Source organism: Heterodontus francisci, chromosome 12 (assembly GCF_036365525.1).
Source record: "Heterodontus francisci isolate sHetFra1 chromosome 12, sHetFra1.hap1, whole genome shotgun sequence".
In the NCBI taxonomy this organism is placed as follows: domain Eukaryota; kingdom Metazoa; phylum Chordata; class Chondrichthyes; order Heterodontiformes; family Heterodontidae; genus Heterodontus; species Heterodontus francisci.
The window spans coordinates 58,677,075-58,697,534 of record NC_090382.1 but is presented as its reverse complement, the minus strand read 5'-3'; the positions used below and the strand labels follow the sequence as shown (position 1 = coordinate 58,697,534).

At 40.7% G+C, this 20,460-nt stretch overlaps 2 protein-coding genes across 2 annotated transcripts in view; one reads left to right on the top strand and one right to left on the bottom strand.

Moving 5' to 3' along the window:
• Positions 1-7,301, bottom strand: part of LOC137375880 (eukaryotic translation initiation factor 4E-1A-like) — a 141,749-nt gene extending 134,448 nt beyond the window's left edge. The window contains exon 1 of the mRNA XM_068043503.1: positions 7,213-7,301. The gene's annotated coding sequence lies outside the window, so the exon portion shown is untranslated. The remainder of the gene's footprint in view (positions 1-7,212) is intronic.
• Positions 7,302-11,184: 3,883 nt separating this feature from the next.
• Positions 11,185-13,114, top strand: LOC137375703 (adipogenesis regulatory factor-like). Its single transcript, XM_068043089.1, has 3 exons — positions 11,185-11,263; positions 11,369-11,431; positions 13,011-13,114. Exons 1-3 carry the CDS (start codon positions 11,185-11,187, stop codon positions 13,112-13,114), a joined length of 246 nt encoding a protein of 81 aa, XP_067899190.1.
• The last annotated feature ends 7,346 nt before the right edge of the window (positions 13,115-20,460 follow it).

Below are 20,460 nucleotides of genomic sequence, written 5' to 3'. Positions count from 1 at the left end.
ATCATAATTAATGGAATATTTTAATACTTGGTGTCAGCATAAATGTAAAACATTGGTTAGGGTGAAGTTAAAGGCCCTCTGTTATTACCCCACAATGTTCCAGAACCACAAATTCACCACAGAACTTTTCATGGACAAGCAGTTTGCTTCTATTTCTTGCACCACCACAATTAGTGCAGAATTATGGAAAATCCTAGGCTTTGAACTTGTTCCTACTTCAAATGGTGTTGACACAGCGCAGACAATTAGTGAAGGACCTTCAGTCAACAAAGAGAGAAAATTTAAAGTGAAATGTCCCATTCTTTTTGTGTGGAGGGCTTCACAGTGTATCAAGTACACAACATATATCTGAGTTTAATTGGCTTGGAGTATTGGCCAAGGGAAATATCAATCAGCTGCTGAACGAATCCAGACAATTAATAGTGGCAGTTTCAACTCTTGAGAAGCCATAGCCGATTGGAAGATATGAACTAAATCGATGTATGTATATATATACTGTATATGATAAAAAGAGAAAACTTCAAAAATTATTAATGCTATTTTGTCTTTGTGGAAAGAAAATGCTAACCAATTATTCATAAACTTTTGGAAACAATGGATATTTTTGTTTCTTTACATCTTAGGAGGAGTATCAGGAATACGAACCAGAGGCATAAAGCAAAATGTGACCAACAAGATAAAAAAGAAATTGGTATAAAATGATTACTGTAACTGTCTTCTATTTACCCGATGATTCTTTAACTTTTGTTATTTTGTTATACAGTGTAAAAGGACTCTTTGTTAGCCATACTAGTGTTATACAATTCTATCTGCAATGGCTCATTTCACTGAATCCCTCCCACTGAAATGAGACCTTGACTTAGTAGAGATGACATTGTTTTCAAACTGTTTCTATGTGTGATTTTGTGTTTTGAAAAAGGACCAATGTTATTGCAAACTTCAATTTTGAACTTTAAATTGGATAGCTATCTAGCTGTACATTGCTTGTATGTGACTAGGTGTTTCATATTGACTGATTTTTTATACATTGTTTTACCTCAATGTTGTTTGTTGTAACCATCAAATGGGAACTGAGTAAAATGTTTATTATCCTGAATTGTGGCATAAAAGCGTCCAGGTGAGTCCTAAATTAAGGAGATTGAACAGGGATATGTCTTTGTGCTGAGAAGAAGGTCTACCTGTAAATAAAGTGCTAGAACCACAATGTGTTGGTTTCATAATGTTTCTAGACTTTTACAAGTATGGGATATAAATCGAAAGAAACGAGGAAGCTGCTTATCAATTACATATCAAGTCACTTTCTATGTTACACTTTTAAATCGGAAAAATTGCTCATCATTTGCTGCACTTCTTCATAGTAACAGGGAGAGTTGATTGATTCCTCAAATAAAACTTTAAACTAATGGTAATTTACTGTATAAAATGTTTGGTTAATAAACGTAATTACTCATCCATCACTAATAAGATTTTGGCAAAAACAAATTTCGCAGAATTAAATGCCACAACAGGAGAAACAATGTATTGAGGGACAAAGTTCAAGGGTATGAATGGGCTTGTCTCATCCCAGACTTTTCTTATATTCTTAACATAAACCAAGTTGTGAAATATACTAGTGTTATTGTTGACTGATATAGAACATAGCACATAACTTTAGTAAAGGTTCTTTGTTTCATAGTCATGTGTCACTCACTACAATACAAAAACAGAGGAATGGAAAATGGGTAGACTTTTCTGTAAATATTCAGACTTGCAAACATCTTCGCCAGTAATTTCTGTGGTCCAGCTCCCAATCCCCAACTGTAAATTCAGTGGGAGATTGGCAGAAGCCTCAGCAAAATAGGGTAAATAGAGGAAGATTGGAGAACCCGTGCTGATATTCTACTCCTTTGAAGTTAGGAGGTTTCAGTGGGATTGGTCTTAAAGACTGATTATTGGCCATCTGTTTTATTTTCCTGTCTCTACTTCAAATATTTAGCACGTTTGAATATTAATTGTAAGTGGTTCCTGCTTCTGGTAACTTACCTTCTTGGTTGGCAGGCATTACATAGGGCTAGTTTTCCTAAGTGCAGTCTGCGATGGTGCTAGCTTCCTCAGTGCAAACTAATGTTGGAGTGGGGACCTCAAGCAGGCGTTAGGCTGTTTGCATATGCAAAAATGGAGTCTAACACCTGCTTCAAGTGTGGTTAAATGGACACCTTTTTGTCCTTATCCAATATGAAGCAGTCACACTTATGGCTCGGCACGCCTTAGTAGGCTGCATAGCTAAGGGTTGCAGAAGAAAGTTGCTTAGTGTTATACAGTAATCAGCATAACATCATCAATTAGCACTAATACCACAAACAGTTACTTGCATATATTCCAGTGTACGTCTTGCTGTTCAACCATTCATCTACTACCTGCTGAGAAGAGATTGGACTAAAAATTGGTCCATACTGTTTTTTTTGGTTGGGTGGGGGGTGGGGATTGTGACCTGCCCGTTCCTGTTCAGGTGAAGGTAGACAGCAGGCAAATTTTGTGCTGCCACCTCATTTACCTGATTCTAGCATTGGGCCAAATGTTTATGTGCTGCTGGCTGCCTCTTTGCTTGCCAGGGAGCCAGGCAGCATATACTAATAGCATGTGATGCAGCCAGCCTTAAAGGCTTAAAGGGTAGCTGCACTGAATCACAGGAAGCTGCTGAATACTATTTCTATGATTGTAAATGACGAAATGAAATAATAGGGCAGAGAGAAGGTTTCAAGTTCACAAATGTGGTGCTGAAGGCCTTAGTGCTGGAGGTGTACAGGAGGCAGACATAATGGTTCCATGGGGACTGAAGCCCTTAAGAACCACCCTCAGATTTGGAGCAGGTGGCCAGGAAGATCAATGCCCAGCATCTGGTCCTAAGGACATGGTAGCAGTGCTGCAAGTAGTCTAATGACCCTAACAACCACATGCGGGTGGTCAAGATTAGTGAATGCATCTTCACATGACATCTCCTATCCATTCCTCCACCAGCTTCTCATGCTGCTCAATGTAGCACAGTCCCTTAGCTCAGTCACACTCCCTGGCACTCAGAACTCATACCTAACATCCAGAAACTCCATCTTATCCTCACACACCTACCAATGTTGCCAGCCTCACACCTACCTCGCTGCCTCCACATACCTCCAGCTATTCATCTATGGCAGACACATAACCCAAACACAGTGCTACACAATCAATGGCATTCTTCCATCTCTTTTGCAGGACAAGGTAACACACAATAAAAAGGAGCAGAACAAAGCTGGTGATGAACATGGATGCCTACATCACCGGAGCCCTAAGGCAATGGCTCTTAGCATATGGGGCTGGCTGCAAGAGAGGCTGTGGCATCATTGAGAACATTGAGAATGCTGGTATGTTCCTACCTATGCCCCTTCTCAGCTCCCAGATCACCCTCACCCTGCCACCTGGAATGGTGAACAAGTTGCAGTTGGTGTCACCATGGACCTCTTGCTTTCCAGCCGAACCCTACTGCCCTCACCGCAACATTCCCCTTCTGATTTTCTGATTTCAGATATCCAAAACAGCTGCCTGCTCAGCCACAGTAGACCGAGGAGGAGGAGGAGAGAGAGCAACAACACATCACTTGATCTGATACTCGCAGCCACCAGCTCATATACTGGCACTGCTTGTACCTTCAAGTTGGGATTAGCAGGTAGTGATTTGCCAGGCATGAATGGGCTACAGCCAGGCTAAGGGTAAAGGATAGTTTGTTTGTCATCCCACTGGAGGGCAAGGTCACAGATGAGTTCTGCTATGGGGACCCAGACAAGGGGTGATACACAAAAGAATGCTGATGGGCATTCACACAGATACTGGGTGCATTGGTTGGCCTGCCAGACAGCCTCCTGTCACTATGAAGCACAGAGGAGTCCGACTCCAAGTTGGTAGATGGCTTCGCACAGAACCTCCGTGATGTGCTGCAGATCCAGAAGCACTGCAACTGCAGCAACCATTCCTATTGCAGCCTTTGTCTAGACAAGTCCTCAAATCTTCTGCCCTCCCTATGAAGATGCAGCAACAGTATCTGCTAACTCCAGGAACTCACCACAACAGCTCCAAAAACACTCCAGAGTTCTTCCAGAGTCTTTGCAATAGCAGAATTTATTCAAAATTACCTGAACTGCAAGTTTGGGTGCCTGGTCCTTTAAATAACTCTAGTGTTGGGCCCCTCTTGAAACTGAATGCTTAATCTTTGATGAGCAAGAAGTGATTTCATTGAATGAACCTGCATGGGTCCAGATTTGGAAAATGGATATCTTATCTGCCAGTAGGGTTATGTGAGGCCAGGATAGCACCAGGTCAGCTACTTGTTTTTATTCATTCATGGGATGTAGGCATCACTGGCTTGGCCAGCATTTATTGCCCATCCCTAATTGCCCTTGAGAAGGTGGTGGTGAGCTGCCTTCTTGAACCACTATAGTCCATGTGAAGGAGGTACACCCACAGTGCTGTTAGGAAGGGAGTTCCAAGATTTTGACCCAGCAACAGTGAAAGAACGGCGCTATAGTTCCAAGTCAGGATGGTGTGTGACTTGGAGGGGAACTTGCAGGTGGTGGTGTTCCCATGCATTTGCTGCCCTTGTCCTTCTAGTTTGTAGAGGTTGCAAGTTTGGAAAGTGCTGTCTAAGGAGCCTTGGTGCGTTGCTGCAGTGCATCTTGTAGATGATACACACTGCTGCCACTGTGCGTCGGTGGTGGAGGAAGTGAATGTTTGTGGATGGGGTGCCAATCAAGCGGGCTGCTTTGTCCTGGATGTTGTCGAGTTTCTTGAGTGTTGTTGGAGCTGCACCCATCCAGGCAAGTGGAGAGTATTCCATCACACTCCTGACTCTTGTCTTCTAGATGGTGGACAGGCTTTGGGGAGTCATAAGTGAGTCATGATCTTTTTTGAATGGCGGAGCAGGCCCAAAGGGCCGAATGGCCTACTCCTGCTCCTATTCTGTTTGTTTCTAGCCTCTGACTTGCTCTCGTAGCCACAGTATTTATATGGCTACTTCAGTTCAGTTTCTGGTCAATGGTAACTCCTAGGATTTTGATAGTGAGGGATTCAGCGATGGTAATGCCATTGAATGTCAAGGGAAGATGGTTAGATTCTCTCTTGTTGGAGACGGTCATTGCCTGGCACTTGTGTGGCGCAAATGTTACTTGCCACTTATCAGCCCAAGCCTGGATATTGTCCAGGTCTTGCTGCATTTCTACATGGACTGCTTCAGTATCTGAGGAATCGCGAATGATGCTGAACATTGTGCAATCATCAGCGAACATCCCCACTCTGACTATATGATTGAAGGAAGGTCATTGATGAAGCAGCTGAAGATGGTTGGGCCTAGGGCACTACCCTGAGGAACTCCTGCAGTGATGTCCTGGAGCTCAGACGTTTGACCTCCAACAACCACAGCCATCTTCCTTTGCGCTAGGTATGACTCCAACCAGCGGACAGTTTTCCCACTGAATCGGGCACATGAAGGGAATGTCCATACAGACATGCTTCTCAACATACTGCGCTGCAGGGCCCAAGTTGGAAGGGGCTGGAGGGTGTTCAACTTCCATGGTGCTACAGATCTGAATTTCATGCCTCTTATTTATAAATCAGTGAGTTAATCAAATGTTGAATGAAGCTTGTGTCCAAAGGCTGTTTGTAAACTTTATTTTTGTTGGGAGCTGCTACATTCTTAACTCATATAATTGTGCATTACAACATCTATTTTTTAATGTTCGAAGACCAACTTTCAGAATTTTACAGAACTCACCAACAGGCTCCATTTAAGATCAGACTTTCACATTACTGGAGAATGAGACAAGACTGCTCGCACTCATTGGCACTACAAGCACACTAGCCTAGTGTGCCACCGAGCTAATACTAATTTATTACATTACTGATACATTTGTACTTGGTTAATGACAGTTACTATTTATTCCCAAGGTATCTAAAAGTCTACTACAGCTACTTGCTAATTCCAATTGCTATTCAGAACTCTGAAAATATTACGTGCTGTGAAATATAAAATACAAAATGTATTGTCGGTTAGAAATGGGCAAGGAAAACTATGTTCAGAACTTTCTTTAACTACAAAGTTAACAGGTTTAGCAGAATATTCTGGGGGAAAAAAACGCATGCCAAGTCGGACGAAAATGATGACTTTAGAGAATTAATCACAAATAGCTGGAAAGGGAACTGCATGACACAAATAAAATGCTTTAAGACCTGTCATTTTACATTTGGCTGTCAATTATATTGTTATTATTAGATTGCAAAATTGGTTTATAATTATAAAAAGTTAAAATTATGAATACTTGAGGATATGGGGAAGTGAAAATCTGTTATATATGGCTCTGACAGTACAACACAGTAGTCACACTTCTAGTGTAAAATTCTGTCACTCACTGGCATTGCAAATATAACCATCCTTTAAAATTAGCACCCTGAGATGCAACTGAATTAGACAGCATGTCTCTGTTATTAGCAGTTAAGACTATATGCTGGCACCAATTAATTACATTTATATTTTTGTTGAATGATAGTGTCAATAAGTGAAGAATTGTGACACAAACTAGTTCCTTAATGAGTTATTAAAGGCTAATTTGTTTAACTTTAAAAACCCATTGATTGGGTTTCTAAAATAGTAAATCAAATCCAGTCGGCAAATGGTGTGATATCTTCAGTTTTGAGATAACCAGCTCAATCAAGAAAGACTGACTGTGATGATACCAACCTCACATGCGTGTACGTGAATATCATCAAACAGATGGGACTGAAGATAGCACAAAAGGAAAAATTATACTGGGTTATCAACAGGCTGAATATCAGTGGATTTGATGAGGAATACTCCATAACAAGAGTTTACATCCTACAATGTCAGAGAACTGTGACCAGCCCATCAGACTTCCATTAATGTGACAGGATAGGCACCACAAAAGCTGCTGGTCATTAAATTAGTTTCCCATGTTTATGTCAGGATTGCAAGAGCTGCTGCAGCTGCAGCTTAACATTTTGTATTGATAAAAAAAATTACACATACAATACCAGGTAAAGTGCAGTTCCTGCCTATGAAAGTATCTCCCAAACAACATAATCACCTGTGATAAATTCAAAAATCTTCTCAAAACTCTGTTTGACTTTGGTTCCCCCAAACTAAACCTCTCCATTTGTCCTTTTTCTCAATGGTTCTGAAGAAGAGTCACTGACCTGAAACGTTAACACTGCTTCTCTCTCCACAGATGCTGCCAGACCTGTTGAGTATTTCCAGCATTTCTTGTTTTTCTTTCAGATTTCCAGCATCCGCAGTATTCTGTCCCTCTTGTGTACAAGCTGAAATGCATAGTTGACTAACACTTAAGAACCAGGGCTGTTAAGAACCAAAAAGCCTGATTGCCTAATTTGCACTCTACGAGAACTTTCCAAGTTCTTCTCCATGTTCCCAAAAATGAAAAACAAATTATATTTCTCTAGTACTCCTCATGTACAGAAAGATATCACAAAAAGGTTGTACATTAAGGGGCACAAAACAATGGATGCTGAGCATTGAGAAAAAGGACAAAATGGAGAGGTTTAGTTTGGGGGAACCAAAGTCAAACAGAGTTTGGAGAAGATTTTTGAAAACATGGAGGGAGCTGGCAAGATAGAGGTAACTGGGCAGGAAATTCAGGAGGGTAGGGGGATAGAGTGGCTAAAGGAACGGTTACCAATGATGAGGCAGCAGACAAGTATTGGTAGGACAGACCACTGCACATCCTTGCGGAGATGAAGATCTATTTTCACAGTGAAGACGTCAAGTTGTGTGCCACTACCATGATGCTAAATGGGTTAGATTCAGAACCGATCTAGCAGCTCAAAACTGGGCATCCATGAGGCTCTGCAGGCTATCAGCAGCAACAGAATTGTCTTCAACCACAATCTGTAACCTCATGGCCCAGCATACCCCTCACTCTACCATTACCATCAAGCCAGGGGATCAACACTGGTTCAATGAGAAGTGTAAGAGATCATGCCAGGAGCAGCACTTGCATACATAAAAATGAGGTGCCAACCTGATGAATCTATAACACATGTCTACATGCATGCTAAACAGCAGAACTAGCATGATACAGAGAGAGCTAAGTGATCCCACAACCAACAGATCAAATCACTAAGCGATCCCACAACCAACAGATCAAATCAAAGTTCTACAGACCTGCCCCATCCAGTTGTGAATGGTGGTGGACAATTAAACAACTAACAGGACCATAAACATCCCCATCCTCAATAATGGTGGAGTCCAGCACGTGAATGCAAAAGATAAGACTAAATTATTTGCAATCATCTTCAGCCAAAAGTGCCAAGTTGATCCATCATGGATGATCCATCTTGGTCTCCTCCTGAAGTCCCCAGTATCATAGATGCCAGTCTTCAGCCAATTTGATTCACTCCACATGACATCAAGAAACAGCTGAGTGTACTAGATACAGCAAAGGCTATGGATCCTGATAACTTCACGGCTGAAGTGTTGAAGACATGCTCCAGAACGATCTGTGCCTCTAGCCAAGCTGTTCGAGTACAGCTACAGCACTGACATCTACTCAACAAAGTGTAAAATTGCCCAGGTGTGTCTGGTCTACAAAAAGCCGGGCAAATCCAATCTGGCCAATTGCCGCCCCATCAATTTACTCTCAATCATAAGCAAGGTGACAGAAGATATTGTTGACAGTGCTATCAAGTGAAACTTACACACCAATAATCTGCCCACCAATGTTCAGTTTAGATTCTGCCAGGGCCCTCGGCTCCAGACCTTATAACTGTCTTGGTCCAAACCTGGATAAAAGAGATAAATTCCAAAGGTGAGGTGAGAGTGACTGCCTTTGACGTCAAGGCAGCATTTGACCAAATGTGGCATCAAGGAGCCCTAGTAAAATTGAAGTCAATGGGAATCAAGGGGAAAATGTTCCAGTGGCTGGAGTCATATCTAGCACAAAAGAAGATGGTTGTGGCTGTTGGAGGCCAATCATTTCAACCCCAGGCCATCACTGCGGGAGTTCCTCAGGGCAGTGTCCTAGGCCCAACCATCTGCAGCTGCTTCAACAATATCCTTTCTTCTATCATAAGGTAATAAGTGGGGATGTTAACTGATGGTTGCACAGTATTCAGTTCCATTCGCAACTCTTCAGATCATGAAGCAATCCATGCCCGCATGCAGAAAGTCCTGGACAACATTCAGGCTTGGGATGGTAAGTGGCATATGTAACATTCATTCCACACAAGTGCCAGGCAATGATCATCTGACCACCTCCCTTCAACATTCAATGGCATTATGATCGCTGAAACCTCCACCATCAATATCCTGGTGGGGGTGGGGGGGTGGGGAGCAGGGTCACCATTGACCAGCAACATAGCTGGACCTGTCTCATAAATATTGTGGCTACAAAAGCAGGTCAGAGGCTGGATATTTTGTGGTAAGTGACTCACTTACCTAATGCTGTTCCACCAATTACAAAGCACAAGTCAGGAGTTTGATGGAATACTCTCCACTTGCCTGGATGAGTGCAACACTAAAGAAGCTCAACATTATCTAGGACAAAGCAGCCTGCTCGATTGGCACCCTATCCATCACCTTAACTATTTACTCCCTCCATCACAATGGAGCATGGCTGCAGTCTGTACCATCTTGCCAAGACTTCTTTGACAGCACCTTCCATATCTACTGCCTAGTAGGACAAGGGAAGCAGATGCATAGGAACTGCAAAACCAGCAAGTACCCCTCCAAGTCACATACCATCCTGACTTGGAAATATAGCACCATTCCTTCATCATCACTGGGTCAAAAACCTGGAACTCCTGATCTAACAGCACCATAAGTGTACTTACATCAGACAGGCTGTAGCAATTCAAGAAGGCACTACCTTCTCAAGGGAAATTAGGAATGGGCAATAAATGTTGGCCTTGCCAGCGACACTCACTCACAGTGAATGAATACAAGAAAAACATCGAGAAACAGGGACACAAGACAAAAGAGCACACTAATATAGAGTGGGCTATAACAATGGAGAGTTCTGACAGCCAGGGCAAAGAAGTTGAAGTCAATTTCTTGGGATACTTGGAGCCAGTGAAGTTTGGGGAGAATTATGGTGATGGAAGGGCAAGATTTTGGGGAAGCTGAAGCTTGTGGAGGAATGAGACAGGAAGGCTGCTGGGAAAGTGTTAACTAAGTTGAACCTTGAGGCAATGAAGACAAAGCCTCAGGTTTTTTCAGTGGAGAATAATGAGGGGTGGGTAAGCAATATTGCAGAGGTGGAAGACATTGCTTTTGATAATGGAGCAAATATGGGGAGGAACCTGAGCTCAGAGACAAACAATAGAGCCAGATTCTGCACCTTCTGGCTCAGCGTGAGGTGCTCAGCCATAGGTATCAGGGCGGCTCCTTTCTCTGTGATGGAATAATCAGCTAGCAATCCAGTCAGAACCTGACAAAACACACCAGTTATCCTGACTGCCAAATCTGAGCACCAGCCAGTGATGAAACATGCACCCATGAAAGAAAGCATTGGAAAATGAACAATTTTGTTGCTATGTTAAAAGACCACCCAATAGTACAAGTATTCTAGAATAAAAGTTCACATTAATATCTAATTTTCAATGCTACAGAGAAATATCAAAGACCAGCTATGAGAAAAACATACAAAAACCTCTTTAAAAATACCAAACCATTAACCTGTGTTGCTTTTCCAAATAGGCTTACCAATTAGTGCAGTTCACAACTTGCCCAACCCATATGGTACTCACTATTACTGAGCTAGTGTCAACTAGATCCAACAATTACAGCAGCTGTCATTTTCAGACTGAGCCATTTAGGAATCAGATGATGCCATTTTCATTGGCAACAAGCTCTACTGCATGAGCTCAAATTCTACTGTAAAATGCTAAATCAGCAACTCCATTTAAAAATGCATTAGTTTGCAAATAGAGATAAACAAAACACATGCCTAAGCTGCCTTTACTGAACACTCTATTAATCTCATCCTTTTCAAAGAAAACTGCACCACTAATCATGGTTTGTGTAGCCGTGTCAAATTTCTGCCTTGGGGCATTCACAGCAAAACTATTAAACCGCTTGCACCAGAGCAGATCCCCCAGGTGAAGTTGCTGCGAGTTCATATACTGCAATAGAGCAGGAAAGAACGGAATAATATGGCATCAGTGAAAAAATCATTTGAAGAGCTGAAGAGCACAACACAGACAGCTGCAAAGGGAATGGCAGACACAACAGGTTAGTAACTGGACACACAAAGTGGAGGGGGGGTTCATATGGAACCTCAGAAGAGTATAATCACGTTACTTCTTTTTAAAGTTAAACTTTTTCCTCACCTTTTAGTGCAGGCAGCTCAAGAAGCAGTTCAACAGGTGGCCGAATCATCCAAGGAAACTACTAAAACAGGTATCTCAGTGAACTGAGCTCTCCATTGCTTGACAACTCAATCTTTCACAAACATTGAGAAGCATCATTGCAGTGTAAAATGTTGTTTGAAATATTCTGCTTCTCCATTACATGTAATGATATGAAAGGAATTAAATGACAGAAAATTGATCAGAAACACTACTTTAACATAGTAAAATTATAAAATATACATCAGTTTTTTCAAGGCAAGTTTTGAAACATAATGTTCTGTTGTAATACATAGTACACAAATATACTACTGCATTCGAATATTATCATTTAAATGTTAAAGCCAGTTCATTATAGAATTAAAACAGAAAATGCTAAAATGCTCAGCAGGTCAGGCAGCATCAGTGAAGAGAAAAAGAGTTAATATTTTAGGTCGGTGACATTTCATCAGAATTCTGATGAAATGTCATCAACCTGAAATGTTAACTCTGTTTCTCTCTCCACAGATGCTGCCTAACTAGTTGAGTATTTCCAGCATTTTCTGTTTTTATTTCAGAATTACAGCATCCACAGTATTTTGCTTTTGTATCATTGTAGAATTACTTAGTTTAATGGAACAGCTTAACTTACTAATGAATGTTTTAGCATTTAATTTTCTGTTTGGTCTGTTAGCCATAACAATCCAGTTGCCTTACCGAATCCTAATATACAGTTTTGGCCTCCAGTTCAGAGATGTAAATAATTATTGATTCAATGAATATAGAATTTTAATGTTATAATTTTAAATGGGAGAGATGTGGTCCTAACATCAACCTGAGCCTCCTCATTGAAATTCTGGGAACATTATTTGAATTTTTTATTTAATTTGTTAAGTTTTGGATCATGATGTACATCTCAACTCTTGATGCAATATTCTTGAATGACGTTGTTCTTTTTAAATAAAAATAGAAAGTGCTCTATAAGTACAACTACCAGCATCTGAAAGAGAAAGAGCGATATCAGTATTAACTTCCAAATCACTAACTTTTTAACTGCTTTTTCTGACCATACTTAAGATGCTGGTTTCTCCCATACATCTTCATGTTTAGGTAATGACATTAGACTTTCTCTGAACCCATGCTCATTGGTAGTATTGCCACCTTTTGAACTACTGGCTACATCTGGCAAATATGTAGTTATTTAGAGAAGAAAACAAAACGATTAAAATTAATGCTACTGTAAATGGTCTATCAATGTCTGTGCCTGGACTAAGTAATATGCTCAGCTGGCATCCCACACAACAAGGGCTGATTCTGCCCTCACCCAACATCACTTGCACTTCCACAGCAATCACTGGATCATAATCAGCAGTGGAAACTTTGGTCAATTCGCTACTGCATAATCCAGGGGTCCTTAGGCCAACTCTAGTGCTGCTGCTGCCATCCTGGCTGTGGGCAGGTGATTTAGCACATTCCATGGATCAAACCTGGGAACTTACTAGTCTTCTGGGCTCAGCTATTTACTGAGCTATCATAGGAGCTCCAATACTGCTATTTCGAAAGTGTCAGCTGATATAAGACGGGGGCTTACAGTGACTTTGTAGAGGTACTGAATGCGATTCACCTATTTTTGTTTTCATGTGTGTCCATAGCTACTGAAGAAGCATCAAAACAAACGCAAACTGCTATCAACTCTGTTGCTTCCAAAGCACAGGACAGCATCAAGGGTCTCGGGCAGAGACTTGTGCAGAAATGAACTTTTGTTTGTCTTGCGCAAATATTTTCACACGTAGTACCGTGCAATTCTGCACAATGGATTACATTAGATATAATACTTAGAACTTCAAAAAGAATATGAAACAGAACACAGTTTCTAATGAAATCCTAATTCAGGACTCATGCATTTTCCCCTTTGACAATTATAAGGTGAATACTGCTCTGCCTTCCATCTCACTCTGGATCATTACAGGCACAAATAATTTTAAGTAATAAGATAATGTAATCTATACTTTTGGAGTTTTACCATATTTAGTATTTAGCAGATTAAACAAACTCCCAAGTTTTAAGGCAGCACTTTATATATGAAACTAAGGGAAACTATTTTTTAAAAAACTGAATCTCTGATAGGAGCAGTAATGTCAAAGCAGCACGAGCATAAAAAGTAGAACTTCAGAATTTAAAATGTGTACCCAACTTACATATGAACAGAAAACTTTCTTAATTACATGAACATAACCCTTGGCCCAGGACAAAGTTTTACCTTGTAGCTGTATGTATAATTCTCTAAAGAGAAAAACATTCACAAAAGAATTTAATTGAATGCAAAAGAAGCATTTCATGCTAAGCTATTGAAGGTGACAATAGGTGTTCAATTATGTTCAAAAGTACTAAACTGGAACATTGTAAGATCATCAGCATTTAAAGTAGAGAGACATTTCACCATTTCTGCAACTTATTTCCTTTTGTTCTGATTTGGAAGAACATAATTTTAGAAAAAGATGTGATGAAAAATATTTCTTCCTTAGAAACTAAAAGTCTTCCAGCCTTCAAGGGCTTTTAGCATTTTCCACATATATGAAAGGTAATTTTTTATCTCATTGTGAACAATGTACTTTTGCTGATCAAAATAAGGAGTAAATGGGTTGGGAAATGGAACAATGCTTTCACTCAGAACATAAACTAATTTCATAGCAGTAATATAAGGAAAAGTGAAAAGGGAACAGGCCAGTCAGCTGCTGAGCCTGACCAAATCACATTCTGTTTATAAATAAGAGCTATCTGGATGTTATATATGCTATCACTCATTATATTATACATTGAAACATCAGTACATTGAGAAGAGGATCGAATGCTACACTTGATAGTGGCCCAAATTAGATCCTGTCGGGCTAAGATATGCCTGTCTATTAAAAAAAATACATGTGCGCAGGAATATCTGAAAATGCATGATACCATTGCCAATAATCTACTATCCTAACATCCATGGATAAAGATCACATTGAGTGTTGCTAATTTTACCATTAGTTTATCACAAAATCACAATTGCACAAGCTAGTATCTGTGGGAGAAACCCCAACTCTAAAGTTAAAACATTCACAATTAAAACCTGAAAAATGAAACAAGGTCTGCTGATGAATGCCTTGCTAAAATTGTTACTTAAAGTTCACAATACATATACCTAGGATTTTATCATAGCATTTCACTAATGTTCATTCTTAGTTTTCCAACAACTTTTTCCTCGGATACTTTGATGAACAGTTTCCTCCTTCTCATCAGTAATTGTTAAAATAGTAACTTTAATTTAAAATTTAACATTGATCTTTCATAGTTTTGTTTATTTCTCATTATACCATATAATATTGAAATTAGATAAATCTATTTGTAAATTACTGATCCATATATTACCATTTGAAATAGATTTTCAATCAGAATCATTTCACCGAGTGTGTTTCTAAATATAATTTCAGTTGAAAAATGCTAACGGATATGTGTTCGAGGGCATCTCATTTTTAATGCTACATTTAAAACTGTTAAAAAGATTTAGGATTAACAAAAGCATCATTTTGTCTTTTCTGTGTTTTTTATATTTTTCTCTATAAACATTGAATGCTGTTAATACTATTTGTGGATTTGATGGGGAAGGGTAGTAGTGGGGGCGTGTAGGAGGAGAGTTACTGAGCCTGGGTGTATATTAACATACTATTATTAATGGTGCCAAAAATCAGCCACGGAAGCGCCTTCTTCAGAACATCCATCTGTTCCAGACAAGAAATAGTGAAAGCTGGAAAACAACATGAAAACCTGAAATGGAATGCAAAAAAGGCACTGTGTTCATAAAAATGTTAAATCTGGTAGCAATGATTTTCAGTACTGTACAATATATTTTGGTTCTGTGGTAAGGATGGTTTGAGTGTTTTTTAGTTTCCAATTGGATTTTGATAATAGGGTGAACTTACTGTTAAATTCTGGATTAGTCTTGTGTAAATGCTACAGGTAAAAAAGACTAACATTCATGGGCTAAAGGCTGATGTAAGACTTTTAATTATAAAATCGTAATGTGGTCAATATTATACCATAATGTGGTCTCTATTATACTGAAAGCAACCTACATAATTCAGAATATATTTGATTTCTGTGCATTTGAAAATCATATAATTTGATATGTAGTTTCCCTGTATATAGTTTCTAGCTGACTGCTGCTGAGATGATATTAAACATTTTTAATATATCACATTGAATTGTCTGAAAGCACATTCTATCCACATTGACAACAGCTAATTGTGGATGGTTTTCCAAGACTGCCACACAACATTATAAATTCTGTTAGTGGAAAATAATCAATTGAAATATACAACATATGAGTTCATGACCATCTGTTTGGAGGAAGAACACCAGTAGAATAATGTCTGTAAATATTATAGGAGAAAAGGAATTGAAAATTTGAAAAGCAATATTTGAAAATATGGAGACAATAGTTGTTAAAAACATTGGGGTAATTTTTAATATTGAAACTATTACATAGAATATACAGCAGAGAAACAGGCCATTTAGTCCAACCAATGCATGCCTGTGTTTACACTCCATTCGGCTCTCCTTCCATCTTTCCTTATCTAACTCGATCAGCATAACCCTCTGTTCTCTTCTCCCTCATATGCTTATCTAGCCTCCCCTTAGATATATCTATATTATTAACCCCAACTACTCCCTGTGGTAGCAAGTTCCACATTCTCACCACTCTCTGGGTAAAAAGTTTCCTATTTGATTTGTTGCTGAATATGGTATATTGATGGTCTCTAGTTTTGCTCCGCCCCACAAATAGAAACACTCACTCTGTATCTACTGTATCAAAACCTTTCATAATTTTAAAGACCTCCATTAGGTCACCACTCAACCTTCTCTTTTCAAGACCAAAGATACCCAGACTCTTCATCAATTCCTAATACCTGTGCATTGCTGGTACCATCCTTGTGACGTTAGTGAACCAGATGAGTTTTTACAACAATCGATGATAGTTTCATGGTCACGATTACTGAGACTAGCTTTCAATTCCAGATTTCTATTAATTAATTGAATTTTAGTAATTAAATTTAAATTCCACCAGCTGCCATGGTGGTATTTGAACCCATGTCCCTAGGACAAAAGCCTAAACTTCTGGATTCCTAGTCCAGTGACATTGCCACTGCACCACTATCTCCCCCATACTAATTATATAGTTTAAAAAAAAACATGACAAGCAGTGAGTACCAGTCCAGATTGGACAGGATGCATGAACAGCTCTTTCTTCTTCTTCCATTTCTTCTAAATGCCCCAGGTTTTCTCAACTCCTTGTTGAGTTTTGAACCACCGCCTAACTGCGCTGAGGTCTCCCAAAGTCTTCATACCTTTTTTTAGGGGAGGACACCTAGATGGATTATTGACAAGGTCTTTTGGCCTTACCATATATTGAAATACCTTATAAAATGTTGAATTCGTTTGCTAAACTATGGGTTGAAAACCCCGCCTTTAATGTCATTCACCTGTCATTAGCTTCTTGAGCCTTCAGATGTACCTTCTATCCTTAATCAATCACTCTTACCTCATCCTTATTGAATCTCAAGATGTTCTCCCCAACTAGTTCCATCCTCCCCAGTAACATTCCACTCCAGCATCAAACTAATTCCCAAAAGTTTCATTATCAGTATCTGTCTTATCTCCAGTTACTTATGCGCTAAGCTGTTTGTAAGGCCTGTTATTGAGCTATTCTCATTTCTTATCAGACTATTGCACCATAGTGTTGTTCACTAAAGTAACTTCTATTCTACTTCCACACACTAATGAATTTACATATTTCAGTAAGCAATTAGGCAAGTTTAAATGAAAAGCCTAACACAGAGATAGAGGATCAGAAGAGATAGAGTAGCAGATATGTAGGCAAATCTCTGAGTGGTGTGAAAATAATAGCGTCATAATAGTAGGGGATTTCAACTTCCCCAATATTAACTGGGATAGTCTTAGTGCAAAAGGCTTAAAAGGGGCGGAATTCTTAAAATGCATACAGGAGAGCTTTTTGAGCCACTATGTAGAAAGTCTTACAAGAGAAGGGGCAGTACTGGACCTAATCCTAGGGAATGAAGCCGGTCAAGTGGTAGAAGTGACAGTGGGGGAGCATTTCAGGGACAGTGACCATAAATCTGTAAGACTTAAGGTAGTTATGGAAAAGGACAAAGATGGACCAGAAATAAAGGTACTGAATTGGGGGAAGGCCGATTTCAAAATGTAAAACAGGATCTGGCCAAAGTGGACTGGGAGCAGCTACTTGTAGGAAAGTCTACATTGCATCAGTGGGAGTCATTCAAAGAGGAAATAGTGAGAGTCCAGAGCCAACATGTACCCGTTAAGGTGAAGGGTAGGACTAACAGGCCCAGGGAACCCTGGATGTCAAGGGATATAGAGCATTGGATCAGGAAAAAAAAGGAGGCTTACGGCATATCCCAAGCACTGAAAATAGCGGAGGCACTACAGGAGTATGGAAAGCATAGGGTGGCACTTAAAAAAGTAATTAGGAGAGCGAAGAGGGGGCATGAAAAACCACTGGCGGGCAAGATAAAGGAAAATCCCAAGGCGTTTTGTAAGTATATTAAGGGTAAGAGGATAACCAGGAAAGAGTAGGGCCCATTAGGGACCAACGTGGCAATCTTTGTGTGAAGCCAGAGAACATAGGTGAGGTTTCAAATGATTACTTTTCATCGGTGTTCACTATGTAGAAGGACGATGTAGGTGTAGAGATCAGGGACGGGGATTGTGATATACTTGAACATATTAGCATTGAAAGGGAGGAAATATTAGCTGTTTTAGCAGGCTTAAAAGTGGATAAATCCTCAGGCCCAGATGAGATGTATCCCAGGCTGTTATGTGAGGCAAGGGGGGAGATAGCAGGGGCTTTGACACAAATTTTCAAATCCTCTTTGGCCACAGGAGAGGTACCAGAGGACTGGAAGACAGCGAATGTGGTATCATTATTCAAGAAGGGTAGTAGGGATAAACCAGGTAATTACAGGCCGGTGAGCCTAACATCAGTGGTTGGGAAACTATTTGAAAAGGTTTTGAGGGACAGGATTAATCTCGACTTGGAGAGGCAGGGATTAATCAGGGACATTCAACATGGCTTTGTTAGGGGGAGAGCGTGTCTAACTAACTTGATTGAATGTTTCGAGGAGGTGACTAGATGTGTAGATGAGGGTAAAGCAGTAGATGGAGTATACATGGACTTCAGTAAGGCTTTTGATAAGGTCCCACATGGGAGATTGGTTAAGAAGGTAAGAGTCCATGGGATCCAGGGCAATTTAGTAAATTGGATCCAAAATTGGCTTAGTGGCAGGAGGCAGAGGGTAATGGTCGAGGGCTATTTTTGCGATTGGAAGCCTGTGACCAGTGGTGTACCACAGGGATCAGTGTTGGGACCCTTGCTGTTTGTAGTGTACATTAATGATTTAGACGTGAATATAGGAGGTATGATCAGTAAGTTCGCAGATCACACGAACATTGGTGGTCTTGTAAGTAGTGAGGAGGAAATCCTTAGATTACAGGGAGATATAGATGGGCTGGTAAGATGGGCAGAGCAGTGGCAAATGGAATTTAATCCTGAAAAGTGTGAGGTCATGCATTTTGGGAGGACTAACAAGGCAAGGGAATACACAATGGATGGTAGGACCCTAGGAAGTACAGAAAGTCAGACGGATCTTGGTGTACTTGTCCATAGATCACTGAAGGCAGCAGCACAGGTAAATAAGGTAGTTAGGAAGACTCCTTCACGTACAGGAAGTGTGTCCAGCTGCAGCTCTTGTTAGATCGCATGACGGCTCTGGAGCTGCGGATGGACTCACTTTGGAGCATCCGCGATGCTGAGGAGGTAGTGGATAGCACGTTTAGCGAATTGGTCACACCGCAGATTAGGATTGCTGAGGGAGAAAGGGAATGGGTGACCAAAAGGCAGAGAAAGAGCAGGAAGGCAGTGCAGGTGTCACCTGTGGTCATCTCCCTCCAAAACAGGTATACCGTTTTGGATACTGTTGAGGGAGATGGCTCACTAGGGGAAGGCAGCAGTCGCCAGGTTCATGGCACCGTGGCTGGCTCTGCTGCTCAGAAGGGCGGGAAAAAGAGTGGAAGGGCTATAGTCATAGGGGATTCGATTGTAAGGGGAGTAGATAGGCGGTTCTGTGGTCGAAAACGAGACTCCCGAATGGTATGTTGCCTCCCAGGTGCACGGGTCAGGGATGTCTCAGATCAGCTGCAGAACATTCTGAAGAGGGAGTCTCAGATCAGCTGCAGAACATTCTGAAGGGGGAGGGTGAACAGCCAGTTGTCGTTGTGCACATAGGCACTAATGATATAGGTAAAAAACGGGATGAGGTCCTACAAGCAGAATTTAGGGAGTTAGGAGCTAAGTTAAAAAGTAGGACCTCAGAGGTAGTAATCTCAGGATTGCTACCAGTGCCACGTGATAGTCAGAGTAGAAATGAAAGAATAGTCAGGATGAATGCGTGGCTTGAGAGATGGTGCATGAGGGAGGGGTTCAGATTTTTGGGACATTGGGACCAGTTCTGGGGGAGGTGGGACTATTACAAATTGGATGGTCTACACCTGGGCCGGACTGGAACCAATGTCCTTGGGGGTGCTTTTGCTAACACTGTTGGGGAGGGTTTAAACTAATGTGGCAGGGGGATGGGAACCAAATGAGGTCAGTGGACAGTAAGGAGGTAGTAACTAAAGCCTGTAAGGAACTAGATAATGAAGTCAGCGTGACTAAGGGAAAGAGTAGGCAGGGAGCAGATGATGAAAGCAAAGGGACTGGTGGTCTGAGGTGCATTTGTTTTAATGCAAGAAGTGTAGTAGGTAAGGCAGATGAACTTAGGGCTTGGATTAGTACCTGGGAGTATGATGTTATTGCTATTACTGAGACTTGGTTGAGGGAAGGGCATGATTGGCAACTAAATATCCCAGGATATCGATGCTTCAGGCGGGATAGAGAGGGAGGTAAAAGGGGTGGAGGAGTTGCAGTACTGGTCAAAGAGGATATCACAGCTGTGCTGAAGGAAGGCACTATGGAGGACTCGAACTGTGAGG